Genomic DNA, 14,326 nt, shown 5'->3' on the forward strand with positions numbered 1-14,326 from the left:
TATTTAAAAATCTAAAATATTTTACTTGTAAGTGCAGTGGTACAACATTTACCATTGCATTCATACTTGTTTAAGATCAATTTAATTTGTGTCTTTTAACTCATTACATATAAACTATAACTGCTCCGATAGAGAATAAGAGATAAGAGAATAGAGATAAAATTCGGATATTTTTGTGAAATAAATGATATAAATAGTAATTTAACGTAAATAATAATTTTGTGTCATCTTTAAAAAAAATCATCTCTTTTAGCTTGATTTACAAAAGACAGTTAAATTACATAAAAAAATAATGGAATTCTTTTGTTGAGTAGCTTAAGTTCTTAGATTTTGTTATTTCTTTTTGCATATAAGATATTGATTATAAAAAGACTATTCTATAAAAGAAAGTTTAGTGATATTAACATTTACAATGTATAAATTAGATATTTAATAATAATGTGACAATACATATTTCGCAAATAAAAAAAATAGAACTTAAGAATAAAAATTGAGTAATATCAGTATTTCATATATGAAATCGAAGAATATTCAATTCTTCGATGCAGTTTTTGAAAATCTATGTAATCTATGTACCTATATAGAATTAATATTCATATCCTTTTAAATTTTAAATATAATATAATTGTAATATTGAAGTTTTGTCACACTATAATTTATATATACATATACATATACACATTTATACGTATTACTATTTCTCTTATCTTATTATTGCGTTGAATATATGACAGTAAAGTAAGAGACCGAAGCTTTCATCAACTGAAATGTTTATGTGTAATAGGTTGAATGCATTCTGAGAGATATTTTTTTCTTACCGTGGCAAAACACTCTAACGATCCAACAAAGAATCCACCGACACCTACAGTAAATTCCTGGGCGCCTTTCTGCAATAGAATCAGTATCAATCTCTGTACATGTAACGGAGCTACGTACCACTGAACGTTGTACCTACACAATTAGTATAAAAATTTTTAATTTTAGAAATATAAAATGAATAATTTTGATACACACACATATAAATATGCACAGTCACGTCTGCACAGCATATGCTAATTTGTTTTACAAACTACTATTACCTATTATTACTATTATGCTTCTTGATTGCAATGTAAAATTTTATATAACTATAACTACTCTACATAGTTGTATTTTATAAGAGTATATCTTACACGTTAACAAATATGTGTTTATTATGATCTATTAAGTTTTGCCCCATATAGTTTGCGCAGAACATGTATAAAATAATAATAACTGTAAATACAAATGGAATTAAAATTTCGGAGATATCATCTCCAATCCGAAAAATCTAAAATACAAATTTTATAACTAATGAAATTTTTAGATAACTTCGGTTTTTCAATCATTCTATGTTATACACATTCAAAGTTTCTAAATTAATTAGTAAAAATTATAATAAATTTATAGAAACACATAATACCTGCGAAATTTATATTATAATTTTTACTTTAAAGACATTTTCCTCATTTTGAATATTATAGTTTCTTATTTTGTTTACAAAAATATATAAATTTTACGCAATATTAATTAATTAAAAATATCAGCTTAAAAAAACTAAGAAAACAACAGAGAGAGAAAGGAAACGAGAGATCTCCCTTGTGTATAACATAAAACACACATTGTATTATAGAATATTTTAAGCGCTTGGGTGTTCAAAAGCAGCTTTAAGAACATAATTCGAAACATACCTGAAAGAGATTAAGACTCAGTGATACTACTCCTACTATTAATAAACAGAACAACATTGCTTCAAATCTGGATTCCAAAACTTTAGACAATCTTTAAAGGCAAACAAAATATTATTAGACGTATTATACGCCTATTATCGAGTGGATACTAACTTCATTGCTTGCCGATGTATATCTACGGCACATATTATTTCTTTTAATATTAATGTATCCTTCTTTGGACTAATATTTTGTAACATATTGGCTCTCATTGCGTGTTCAATGCGATAACTGTGAATAATATTTATCAAGAAGCACATTTTCTGTCTTATTTGCCTTTGCAATATATTTTTGTACATAAAAATTCTGTTTATTTTAAATTCTATTTATATTTATTTACAGTATTACGCAGTTTTATTTACAACTCGATTAAATTTTTGTTTTTATATACCTAGCGATTTTAAACAATCCACACATATGTATAAGATATGCAATAAGCATCGATCCGTTTGCCAGTAGTGTAGTTATCCCTATACAAAATGCTGTATTTAAGTGCAATAGAATTAAAAAGAAATATTTTTCTTGATCGATGAAATACTCTGTTTTAATCGGCAGGCGACGTGATTGAGATATGTTTATCGATAAAACAACATCAATTATATTCCACCAAAATTGTGCGACAATAAAAGCAACTATACTACAAAATGCACATGCTAGAAGTATTAGAAAATAATTAGCATTTAAACTTCTGTTGCATAATGTTCCAAAAGTTTACACTTATATTTTGACTTACTTGTAAGCAGAATCGTACAACGTTTCGCATAATAGCTATATTCTTCAATGATAGCGTTTTCATATTTATTTCTTAATTGATCATATATATGTTGAAATTGTGTTAATAAATATTTCATCTATCAGTCCGACAAATAGTTACATCGTATTGCATGTCAGAAGGAATTATTAGTTATAAACATTTCAGAACTATCACTTAGAATGTGTATTATTATAATATAAATCATTAACTTACAACTTCGGTATTATTAGCGAAGAAGATATATTTTATCACAAAATAAGTAAAAAAGAGTGCGTTAGCTAGGATTTTGATGACGAAATCAGCCGTGCATTTTGAAGTAAGAAATGAAGTAAACTACAAACACACAGTATTTTTTTTTTAGCAATGTTTGCATTAAAGACTCTGCATTTCAACTATTAATAACTCGAAATTTTTTTACAATGCATTGTCTCACTGCCAACTGTACAACAGATATCAAGTCTATTATGATCTATAGTAGACTTTCATTTTATGCATTCTAAGGTAAGAACACATGTTTAATTTTTATTTTATAAATTTTTTAAATATTGGTTCAAATATAACGTGATATCGTTGTATACGGTTGGCAGTCAGGCAATCCATTGTAAAAAAATTTCGAATTATTAGTAGTTTAAATATTTTAATCAAAGATATAAGAAAGAGTATAAACAAAATACAAATTTTTGTTCTGTTTTAGAAGAAGGAACACGAAGATTATTCTTTTTATGTCATACACGTATATGAATATTAGAAGTATGTTTTAAGCATATAAATCACATTTTTGCATATATTTATTGTCGTTAGAGAGTCTGCGGAAACATCCGAATAGATTCGGTATTCTATTCTATTCTTTATAGTAATTGGTTTTATATATAATACATAATTTTTATATAATAATTACGATATATGAAGATGTTTTGTAATTACAATTATATTCAGAGCGTTTGTTAAAATTATCGTAATATATTTTAATAACATTATGTAAATTGAGATTAAAACCGAAATTTTTAATATAAAAATATATCGAAGTTACAATTTTTACAAATAAGTAAGATATCGCACACAGTTTAAGTATTCAGATAATTGCATATATTTGATATATGCCGATCTATTAATTATATTTATTATTAAATTGATTTCATCTTTTGTTTTTTGTTTTTCGTTTTCGATGTCTCATATAACAATTACTTTTTTTAAATATAAATTATAAATAAATAAAATTTAATAAATTATTGAAACACATAATAAATAATACAGAACTGTTATCATTAACATAGATCATTATATAAGTTATTGTTAGCTTATAGTAGTATACAGTAATATGAAGATGTTGTCTTACTTGAAATAAAACAGCAGTCGTCAAAATACCAAGGCAGAAAATAAACCGAAGTCGATCGACTTTTGATTGTTGATAGGGCCACAAGCCTACAGTCTGCAGAAGCATTCGATTAAGACTGAAATATTGTGTTGTGATATAGGTCATCTCTCTAAGAAATCTAGAATATGACTGAAAAAATCGACGATGGTGCGCTTACCCCTTCTTTTTTCATTGATCGATTTAATATTTTCCACAAGTTCTCTATTTCAATGTAAATTTCAACGCAAATTTAATAAAACACTAGGCATTACACAAAATACCGTCGTGTGATCGGAACACGTGCAATTCAACAAATTTCTCGGTGAAGTGTATATAATTACACGATCGATACGACTGAATTACTTATTCGATAAGGCGCTGAAATTACTTCGACGTATGTCTTCTTCCCATGAATTAAGCCCTTTCCCCCAAAATAATTCCACGCAAGCGCTTTGTTCCTTTTTCGGAACTGACACTTCATTCTAGTTCGCGCACTCATAGAATACGTTTGGTCTTCGAGAGGAATATCTTCCAACTTTAAACATTTCGATGTCAGCTCTATTTGGTGAAACTTATGTTATCTTAAGTCGAATCAATTAGATGAATGCACGGCGCTTTTATATTTTAACTAGAAAATCGGCACAATTAAGATTTGCTCCTTGTTCCTAATATATTATAAAAAACAGATTGAAGAACAAAATGGAAAACTTATTTGATACAGATAGAGATTCAGGTTACTGGACATATTATTAAACATAATATTTCAACGCTTGATAGCAAACATTTAAATAATAAAAAAAACATATATTATATATTACGAATTATAATAAATCTAATACATTATGGGATAAATGTAAATTTTATAGCTTGACGATGAATATGCACAACGCAAATTAATTCTGGAATATCAAATGTTCAATACTCGATATGTTTTCTTTCTTGCACATAACTCATTTATTACAAAAAGACAAAGTTATAAAAAAAATTTGGCGACATTAACATTGGCGATGTATAAATTAGATATATAATAATAATGTAACTATATATATATTGCAAATAAAGAAAATGAAACTTAAATTAAAAATTAAGTGAATTTGTATCAGTGTTTCGTATATGATATCGAAGAATGCTTAGTTTTTTGATGCATTGAAAATCTATGTAATCTGTATGTATAATCTATATGTTGTGTATATCTTTAATTAAATATATATATATTTTCGGAGATTTCTTACGTCTGTTTCTAAATAAACCTATGTGATTAATATTCATTCCCTTTCAAATTTTGAATATAATGTAATTGTAATATTTCGAAGTTAACTACATTTTGTTTACATTATAATTTAATATATTAATTTTATATATATATGTTATTATTTCTTTTCCTATCTTATTTTTGCGTTGAATATATGACAGTAAAGTAAGAGACCGAAGCTTTCACCAACTGTAATGTTTATTTAATATATTGTATATAATATATTGATGCATTTCGAAAGATATTTATATTTCCTCTTACCGTGCTGAAACTCTCTAACGATGCAATAAATAATCCACCAACATTTATAGTAAATTCCTGGGTGCTTCTCTGCAATAGAAACAATATCAATCTCTGTATATGTAACGGAGCTATGTACCACTGAACGTTGTACCTACACAATTAGTGTAAACAAATTTGTAATTTTAGAAATAGAAATTAATTAATAATTATGATATAAATATATATATGTATACGTAAAAAATATACACATTTACGTCCGTACAGTATATGCTTATTTGTTTTACAAACTAATTATCTATGCTTCTTGCTTTCAATGTAAAATTTTATATAACTAACTGTTATATATATGGTTGTATTTTATAAGAGTATATCTTACACGGTAACAAATATATGGTTATTGTAATCTGTTAGTCTTTGCCCCATGTAGTTGGCGCAGAACATGTATAAAGTAATAATAATTGTAACTACAAATGGAATTAAAATTTCGGAGATATCATTTCCAACCGATATAATCTGAAAAATCTAAAATACAAATTTAATAACTGTAATCAGTTTTTTAAATACGGTTTCTCAATCATTTTACGTTATATACATTCTAAGTTCCTAAATTAATTATATATAGTGAAAATTATAATTTTATACAAAAACATAATACCCGTGTTTACATTATAAATTTTACATTTTACATAGTTTTGGAGATATTTTTCTCATTTTGTATTATTAATTCTTTATTTTGTTTACAAAAATATAATTTATACGCAATATTAATTATTCAAAAATATAAAATTAAAAGAACTAAAGAAAAAAATAGAGAGAGAAAGGGAAACAAGAGATCTTTCCCTTATGTGTGTGTCATAAAACACACATTATATTGTAGATTATAGAATATATTTTAAGTGTTTAAATGTTCAAAAGCATCTTTAAGAATATAATTCGAGACATACCTGAAAAAGATTAAGGCTTAGTAATATTACGCCTGTTACTATTAAATAGCACAACATTACTTCAAATCTAGATGACAAAACTTTGGATAATCTTCAAAGACAAACAAAATATTATTAGATAAATTATATTATACGCTTATTATCGAGTGAATACTAACTTCATTGCTTGCCGATGTATATCTACGGCACATATTATTTCTTTTAATATCAATATATCCTTCTCTGGAGTAATATTTTGTAACATACTGACTCTCATTGCATGTTCAATGCGATAACTGTGAATAATATTTATCAAGAAACACATTTTCTGTCTTATTTGCCTTTGCAATATATTTTTGTAGATAAAAATTCTGTTTATTTTAAATTCTATTTATATTTATTTACAGTATTACGCAGTTTTATTTACAACTCGATTAAATTTTTGTTTTTATATACCTTGCGATTTTAAACAATCCACAGATATGTATAAGATATGCAAGAAACATCGATCCGGCTGCCACTAGAATACTTATTCCTATGCAAATTGCTGCATTTAAGTGCAATAGAATTAAAAAGAAATATTTTTTTTGATCGATGAAATACTCTGTTTTAATCGGCAGGCGACGTGATTGAGATATGTTTATCGATAAAACAACATCAATTATATTCCACCAAAATTGTACGACAATAAAAGCAACTATACTACAAAATGCACATACTAGAAGTATTAGAAAATAATTAGCATTTAAACTTCTGTTGCATAATGTTCCAAAAGTTTACACTTATATTTTGACTTACTTGTAAGCAGAATCGTACAACGTTTCGCGTAATAGCTATATTTTTCAATGATAGCGTTTTCGGATTTATTTCTTAGTTTATCATATATATTTTGAATTTGTATCAATAAATCTTTTACCTGTCAGTCCAACAATTAGTTACATCGTTGTATGTCAGAATGAATTACTAGTTATAAAAATTTGATTGTCAAAACTATCGCTTAAAATGGGCACTATAAACCGTTAACTTACATTTTCGATATTAATAGCGAAGAAGATGTATTTTATCGCAAAAATAGTAAAAAAGAGTGCGTTAGTTAAAATTGTGACGACGAAATCAACTGTACATTTCGAAGTAAGAAACGTAGTAAACTGCAAGCAATGATTTTTTTTAGAAATGTTTGCATTAAAGAACTTTTTTTAAAAATTGTTAATAAAAACTTTAATTTTTTTATTGGATTGTCTAATTGCCAATTGAACAATGGACATCGAGTTCATTAGGATCTTTAGAATTTTGATTTATTCGTTCTCAGATAATAACATATATTTAGTTTTTATTTTATAAATCTTTTTATTGATCCTAATATATATTATAATCCAAGGGATTAGAAAGAGTACGAAATCATATAAATAAATGATAATTCTGTTTTAGAATAAGACACACAAAGGTACTTTTATGACGTATAAACATTATAATAATGTTTTATACATATATCACATGTTTGCTTACATGTATTGTCATTAGAGCGTTTGCAAAAATATTCGAATGGAATCAGTACTCTAAATTGTTGTAATTATTTTTATATACTCAATTGTGTTATATGAAAATGTTTTGTAATTATTATCATATACAGAGTTCTTTCAACATCGTACTATTTTTATAACGTTATGTATAAAGAAGGATTGGAACCGAAATTATTAATATAACTATTAATATAAAAAAAATATCAAAAATCCACAATTTCTAATTTACAAATGATCAAAGGCACTGATATCATATACAGTTTACGCATTCAAATAATTGAGATGCATGTCTCGCGATCTGTTAATTATTTTTATTACTAAACTGGTATTATTATTTTTTTTTTATGTTCAATGTCCTGTATAATATTTGCTCTTCGCAGTATAAATTATAGGTAAATGCAATTTAAGAAAAATTATTGAAACACGTTATAGATAATACAGAGTTGTTATAAATTACTATTTATTATAGTTTAGTTCACGGTAGTAATATGAAGATATTGTCTTACTTGAAATAAAATAGCAGTTATCAATATACCAAGGAAGAAACTAAATCGAAGTCGCTCGCGTTTTGATTGTTCATAAGGCCACAAGCCTAAAGCCAGAAGAAGCATTCTGTTCAGACTAAAATATTGCTCCGTGATATCGGTCATCTCTCTTAGAACTCTAAAACACGTATAACTGTGATAAAATCGACGATGGTGCGCTCACCCCTTCTTTTCTTTATTGATTTAATATTTTTTACGTGTTCTCTCTTTCAGTGTAAATTTTAACACAAATTTAATATAATACCAGTCATTACATAAAATACCATCGTGTGATCGGAACACGTGCAATTCAACAAATTTCTCAGTGATGTATGTACACATATATAATTACACGATCAATACTTACACACGACGCTGAAATTACTTCAACGTATGTTTTATTTTTCCATGAGTTAAGTCCTTTCCACAAAATAATCCCACGCAGGCGCTTTTCTTCTGTTTCGGGACCGACATTTCATTCTAGTGCGCGCACTCATAGAATACGTTTCGTCTTCGAGAAAAGTATCTTCCAACTTTAAACATTTTAATGTCTGATCTATCTAATAAAACTTGTTATTTTGTATCTTAAAGCGATTAAACATAACATTGGTTCATCGCTCGAAATAAATGTTTAAATAATAAAATAAACATATATTACGAATAATAATAAATCTAATACATTATGGGATAAATACAAACTCTATATATAGATTGACGATGAGGTGCACAACGCTATAAAGTTCTCGAATATCAAAAGTTTGTTTTTGAAATTAATATTTTATAATATTCCGTTGTAATAGGTTAACAAAGTAGTCAGGATATATTTATTGGTATAAATAATATTTGTATATAATATATATATTGAGAACAGTTGACGAAACTTGAGCTAGGATAAAAGCAGATACTGAAAATAGCTCAAACTAAAAGCGTTAGAAAGCTAAAATTATTTAAATTTTTATCTTATATTTTGTTTAAGTTGATTTACACTCAGCATATTTACGCATTATAAATTTTCATATTTTTTTATTAACCCAATTGTGATAAATTTTTTTTATCTAAATGATTGCACATTTTCTATTATTTTATTCGTTATACATACACATATATATATATATATATATATATATATATATAACATATACTTTATAAATGCATGTATGTGGACGAATTTTTTTCGTAGAAATAATTATATGAAGTATAATATGCATTTTATGTATTTAAACTTTTGCGTATCGATTTTCCATCTTGACTCTTACGATTAAAAAGTGTAAACGTATTTAAAAATCTAAAATATTTTACTTGTAAGTGCAGTGGTACAACATTTACCATTGCATTCATATTTGTTTAAAATCAATTTAATTTGTGTCTTTTAACTCATTACATATAAACTATAACTGCTCCGATAGAGAATAAGAGATAAGAGAATAGAGATAAAATTCGGATATTTGTGAAATAAATAATATAAATAGTAATTTAACGTAAATAATAATTTTGTGTCATCTTTAAAAAAAATCATCTCTTTTAGCTTGATTTACAAAAGACAGTTAAATTACATAAAAAAATAATGGAATTCTTTTGTTGAGTAGCTTAAGTTCTTAGATTTTGTTATTTCTTTTTGCATATAAGATATTGATTATAAAAAGACTATTCTATAAAAGAAAGTTTAGTGATATTAACATTTACAATGTATAAATTAGATATTTAATAATAATGTGACAATACATATTTCGCAAATAAAAAAAATAGAACTTAAGAATAAAAATTGAGTAATATCAGTATTTCATATATGAAATCGAAGAATATTCAATTCTTCGATGCAGTTTTTGAAAATCTATGTAATCTATGTACCTATATAGAATTAATATTCATATCCTTTTAAATTTTAAATATAATATAATTGTAATATTGAAGTTTTGTCACACTATAATTTATATATACATATACATATACACATTTATATTTATTACTATTTCTCTTATCTTATTATTGCGTTGAATATATGACAGTAAAGTAAGAGACCGAAGCTTTCACCAACTGTAATGTTTATTTGTAACATATTAAATGCATTCTGAGAGATATTTATTTTCTCTTACCGTGGCGAAACACTGTAACGATCCAACAAATAATCCACCGACACCTAAAGTAAAATCTTGAACGCTTTTTTGCAATAGAAACAGTATCAGTCTCTGTACATGTAACGGAGCTTTGTACCACGGAACGTTGTACCTACACAATTAGTGTAAATTAATTTGTAATTGTAGAGAGAAAAGAGGGAAAGATCAATATTTTTCACACACATACACATATATATATTCAGTCCGTACAGCGTATGCTCATTATTTTTTACAAACAACTATTATTTCTTGCTTTCAATGTAAAATTTTACGTAATTAACTATTCTATATAGTTGTATTTTATAAGAGTATATCTTACACGGTAATAAATACGTGTTTATTATGATCTGTCACATTTTGTCCCATATAGTTGGCGCAGAACATATATAAAATACTGACAAATGTAAATATAGTGGGATTGAAAATTTCATCGACATTACCTCCAATCGACATAATCCGAAAAATCTAAAATACAAATTTTATATAGCTGTAACCAGTTTTTCAGATGAGTTCTCAATTATTCTGTTATACACATACTAAGTTTTTAAATTAATTAATAAAAATTATAAAAATTTATACAAAAACATAATATTCGTGAAATTTATGTTATAATTTAATTATAATATGTTATAATATTTACTTTAAATATACTTTCATTAGTTTCTCTCTTTACTTTGCTTACAAAAATATTATAAATACGCAAAATATTATTTATTCAAAAATATCATATTGTAAAAGAATGAAAGAATAAAATAGACTTGGAAAATAGGAGAAAGAGAACGAGAAATGTACTTTTCCCGTGTGTTTGTGTGTGTAACATTAAACAAATATTATATTATAGAATATTTTAAATGCTTGGGTGTTCAAAAGCATCTTTAAGAACATAATTTGAGACATACCTGAAGAAGATTAAGGCTCAGTGATATTACTCCTGCTGTTATTAAACAGAACAACATAGCTTCAAATCTGGATACCAAAATTTTGGATAATCTTCAAAAGACAAAGAAATATTATTATTATATTATAAAAAATATTACTAGACAAATCATACTCATATTATAGAGTGGATACTAACTTCATTGCTTGCCGATGTATATCTACGGCACATATTATTTCTTTTAATATCAATGTATTCTTCTCTGGAGTAATATTTTGTAACATACTGACTCTCATTGCATGTTCAATCCGATAACTGTGAATAACATTTATCAAGAAGCACATTTTTTGTCTTATTTGTCTTTGCGATATATTTTTACAGATATAAATTCTATATTTATATTTATTTACAGTATTACACAGTTTTATTTTAAAACTCAATTAAATGTTCTCTTTTATACCTAGCGATTTTAAACAGTCCACAAATATGTACAAGATATGCAATAAGCATTGCGCCGGTTGCCAGCATCACACCTGATCCTATGCAAAATGCTGTATTTAAGTGCAACAGAATTAAAAAGAAATATTTGTCTTGATCGACGAAATACTCTGTCATAATCGGCAGGCGACGTGATTGAGATACGTTTGTCGATATAATGACATCAGTTATAATCGACGAAAATTGTATGACAATAAGAGTAGATATGCTACAAATATAAATTACTAAAAGTGATTAACATTTAAACTTCTGTTGCATAATGTTCCAACAGTTTACACGTAATATAATATGTTGTCTCTTACTTATAAATGCAATCGTATAACGTTTAGCATTGTAGCTGTATTTTTCAATGATAGCGTTTTCATATTTATTTTTCAGTTGATCGTATACATGTTGAAATTGTGTCAATAAATCTTTCACCTGACAGTCCAACAATTTGTTGTACCGTTGTATATAATAAAAAAAATTACTAATTATAAAAATGTAATTGTCAAAAATATCGCTTGAAATGGGTACTATAAATCATTAACTTACAGTTTCTGTATTAATAGCGAAGACGATGTATATTATCGCAAAAATAGTAAAAAAGAGTGCGTTAGTTAAAATTTTGATGACGAAATCAGCTGTACATTTTGAAGTAAGAAATGTAGTAAACTGCAAGCAATGAATTTTTAGAAATGTTTGCATTAAATAATCTTTTTGTGAACTATTATTAATAAAAACTTGAATTTTTTTATTGGATTGTCTAATTGCCAATCACACAATGGACATCGAGTTTATTAAATCTATAGAATTTCGAGTTATTATTCATTCTCAGATAAAAATATATGTAGTCTTTATTTTATAAATTTTTTTATTGATCTTTTTATTGATCTTAATATAGATTATAATCTAAAGGACTAGTATGACTATGTATCAGAATTATAAATAAAGATATTCTGTTTTAGAATAAAGACACACAAAGATTCTTTTTTTATGTATACGAACATTATAATAATGTTTTATACATATATCACATGTTTGCTTACATTTATTGTCATTAGAGCGTTTGCAGAAATATCCGAATGGAATCAGTACTCTAAATTATAATAATTATTTTTTTATACGTAATTGTGGTATATGATAATGTTTTGTAATTATTATTATATACAGAGTTCTATCAACATCGTACTATATTATTATAATGTTATATATAAAGAGGGATTGGAACCGAAATTATTAACATAACTATTAATATAAAAAAAATATCAAAAATTCACAATTTCTAATTTACAAATCATCAAAGATACTCATCGCATACAGTTTATCGCATTCAAATAATTGAGATGCATGTCTCGCGATCTGTTAATTATTTTTATTACTAAACTGGTATTATTATTTTTTTTATGTTCAATGTCCTATATAATATTTGCTCTTTTCAGTATAAATTATAAGTGAATGTAATTTAATAAATTATTGAAACACATGATAAGTAATACAGAACTGTTATAAATCATTATTTATTATAATTTAGCTCACGGTAGTAATATGAAGATATTGCCTTACTTGAAATAAAATAGCAGTCGTCAATATACCAAAGAAAAAAATAAACCGAAGTCGTCCGAGTTTTGAATGTTCATGAGGCCACAAGCCTATAGTCACGAGAAGAGTTTTGTTAAGACTAAAATATTGTGCCGTGATACCGGTCATTTCTTTTAGAAATTTAAGACATATATGACTGTGAAAAAATCGACGACGATGCACATACTCCTTCTTTTCTTCATTGATCGATTTAATATCTTTCATATTTTCTTCCCTCATCAGTGTAAATTTCAACGCAAATTTATATAACAGTAGACATTACACAAAATACCATCGTGTGATCGGAGCATGTGCAATTGAACAAATTTCTTAGTAATATATATATAATTACACGATCGATACGACTGAATTACTTATTCGATAAGGCGCTGAAATTACTTCAGCGTATGTTTTTTCCTCATGAATTAAGCCCTTTTCACAAAATAAACCCACGCAGGCGCTTTTCCCCTTTTCCGGAGTCAACATTTCATTCTAGTGCGCGCACTCATAGAGTACGTTTGGTCTTTGAGAGGAATATCTTCCAACTTTAATAAGCATTTTGATATTTGATATATCTTCTGGTAAAACTCATGTTATCTTAAATCGAGTCAATTAGAAATTAGATGAATGCACGGCACTCTCAAATTTTAAATTGGCAGTCAGTTCAATTAAAATTGGTCACTTTTGTTAATATTATTACCTACTAAATGTGCTTTTATTTTATTTATTGTTTTTTTATTGAAAAGATTATATAATGCTAATACTAAAAATGAATTATTTATTTAAAAATAATATGTTAATAGAATGAAGATTATATTACTGGCATATTTAGATATTAAATATTCAGTTATATTTGATTAAATACATACGGCCAATGATATTGTAGTATTGTAAATTTTTAACTTCTTTTTAATATAAAATGTAAGAATAAAATAAAAAATAAATATAATTTTTTGACA

At 26.0% G+C, this 14,326-nt stretch overlaps 3 protein-coding genes across 3 annotated transcripts; all 3 read right to left on the reverse strand.

Annotated features, from left to right (window-relative positions):
* Positions 1 to 677: 677 nt before the first annotated feature.
* LOC145943765 (uncharacterized) lies at positions 678 to 3,982 on the reverse strand. Its single transcript, XM_083051571.1, has 9 exons — positions 3,839 to 3,982; positions 2,716 to 2,835; positions 2,482 to 2,599; positions 2,140 to 2,401; positions 1,863 to 1,979; positions 1,710 to 1,800; positions 1,173 to 1,309; positions 819 to 951; positions 678 to 762 (listed from the first exon to the last, which is right to left on the reverse strand). The coding sequence occupies exons 1-9, from the start codon at positions 3,980 to 3,982 to the stop codon at positions 712 to 714; spliced, it is 1,173 nt and encodes a 390-aa protein (XP_082907697.1). The 3' UTR covers positions 678 to 711.
* A 1,251-nt stretch (positions 3,983 to 5,233) lies between these two features.
* LOC145943745 (uncharacterized) lies at positions 5,234 to 8,812 on the reverse strand. The gene is made up of 10 exons (XM_083051542.1): positions 8,686 to 8,812; positions 8,301 to 8,457; positions 7,303 to 7,422; positions 7,073 to 7,190; positions 6,731 to 6,992; positions 6,454 to 6,570; positions 6,296 to 6,386; positions 5,728 to 5,873; positions 5,370 to 5,502; positions 5,234 to 5,297 (listed from the first exon to the last, which is right to left on the reverse strand). The coding sequence occupies exons 2-10, from the start codon at positions 8,442 to 8,444 to the stop codon at positions 5,244 to 5,246; spliced, it is 1,185 nt and encodes a 394-aa protein (XP_082907668.1). The 5' UTR covers positions 8,445 to 8,457; positions 8,686 to 8,812; the 3' UTR covers positions 5,234 to 5,243.
* Positions 8,813 to 10,301: 1,489 nt separating this feature from the next.
* LOC145943633 (uncharacterized) lies at positions 10,302 to 13,496 on the reverse strand. The gene is made up of 9 exons (XM_083051295.1): positions 13,353 to 13,496; positions 12,342 to 12,461; positions 12,110 to 12,227; positions 11,770 to 12,031; positions 11,508 to 11,624; positions 11,332 to 11,422; positions 10,752 to 10,897; positions 10,412 to 10,544; positions 10,302 to 10,352 (listed from the first exon to the last, which is right to left on the reverse strand). The coding sequence occupies exons 1-9, from the start codon at positions 13,494 to 13,496 to the stop codon at positions 10,302 to 10,304; spliced, it is 1,182 nt and encodes a 393-aa protein (XP_082907421.1).
* Positions 13,497 to 14,326: the final 830 nt, after the last annotated feature.

The sequence above is a fragment of the Prenolepis imparis genome, unplaced genomic scaffold, assembly GCF_030444845.1.
Source record: "Prenolepis imparis isolate NDT839.2.m4 unplaced genomic scaffold, iyPreImpa1.0 SCAF_12, whole genome shotgun sequence".
In the NCBI taxonomy this organism is placed as follows: Eukaryota; Metazoa; Arthropoda; class Insecta; order Hymenoptera; family Formicidae; genus Prenolepis; species Prenolepis imparis.

Coding starts and splice junctions, on each gene's coding strand:
- LOC145943633 (XM_083051295.1), bottom strand. CDS start 13,496: ATGACCGGTATCACGGCACAATATTTTAGTCTTAACAAAACTCTTCTC. Junction 12,032..12,109: donor TTATACGATTGCATTTATAA/GTAAGAGACAAC, acceptor AATCACTTTTAG/TAATTTATATTTGTAGCATA. Junction 10,898..11,331: donor TGAGCCTTAATCTTCTTCAG/GTATGTCTCAAA, acceptor TTTGTATTTTAG/ATTTTTCGGATTATGTCGAT.
- LOC145943745 (XM_083051542.1), bottom strand. CDS start 8,444: ATGACCGATATCACGGAGCAATATTTTAGTCTGAACAGAATGCTTCTT. Junction 5,874..6,295: donor TAAGCCTTAATCTTTTTCAG/GTATGTCTCGAA, acceptor TTTGTATTTTAG/ATTTTTCAGATTATATCGGT. Junction 5,298..5,369: donor CGTTAGAGAGTTTCAGCACG/GTAAGAGGAAAT, acceptor TAAACATTACAG/TTGGTGAAAGCTTCGGTCTC.
- LOC145943765 (XM_083051571.1), bottom strand. CDS start 3,982: ATGACCTATATCACAACACAATATTTCAGTCTTAATCGAATGCTTCTG. Junction 2,600..2,715: donor TCGCTAATAATACCGAAGTT/GTAAGTTAATGA, acceptor TCGGACTGATAG/ATGAAATATTTATTAACACA. Junction 763..818: donor CGTTAGAGTGTTTTGCCACG/GTAAGAAAAAAA, acceptor TAAACATTTCAG/TTGATGAAAGCTTCGGTCTC.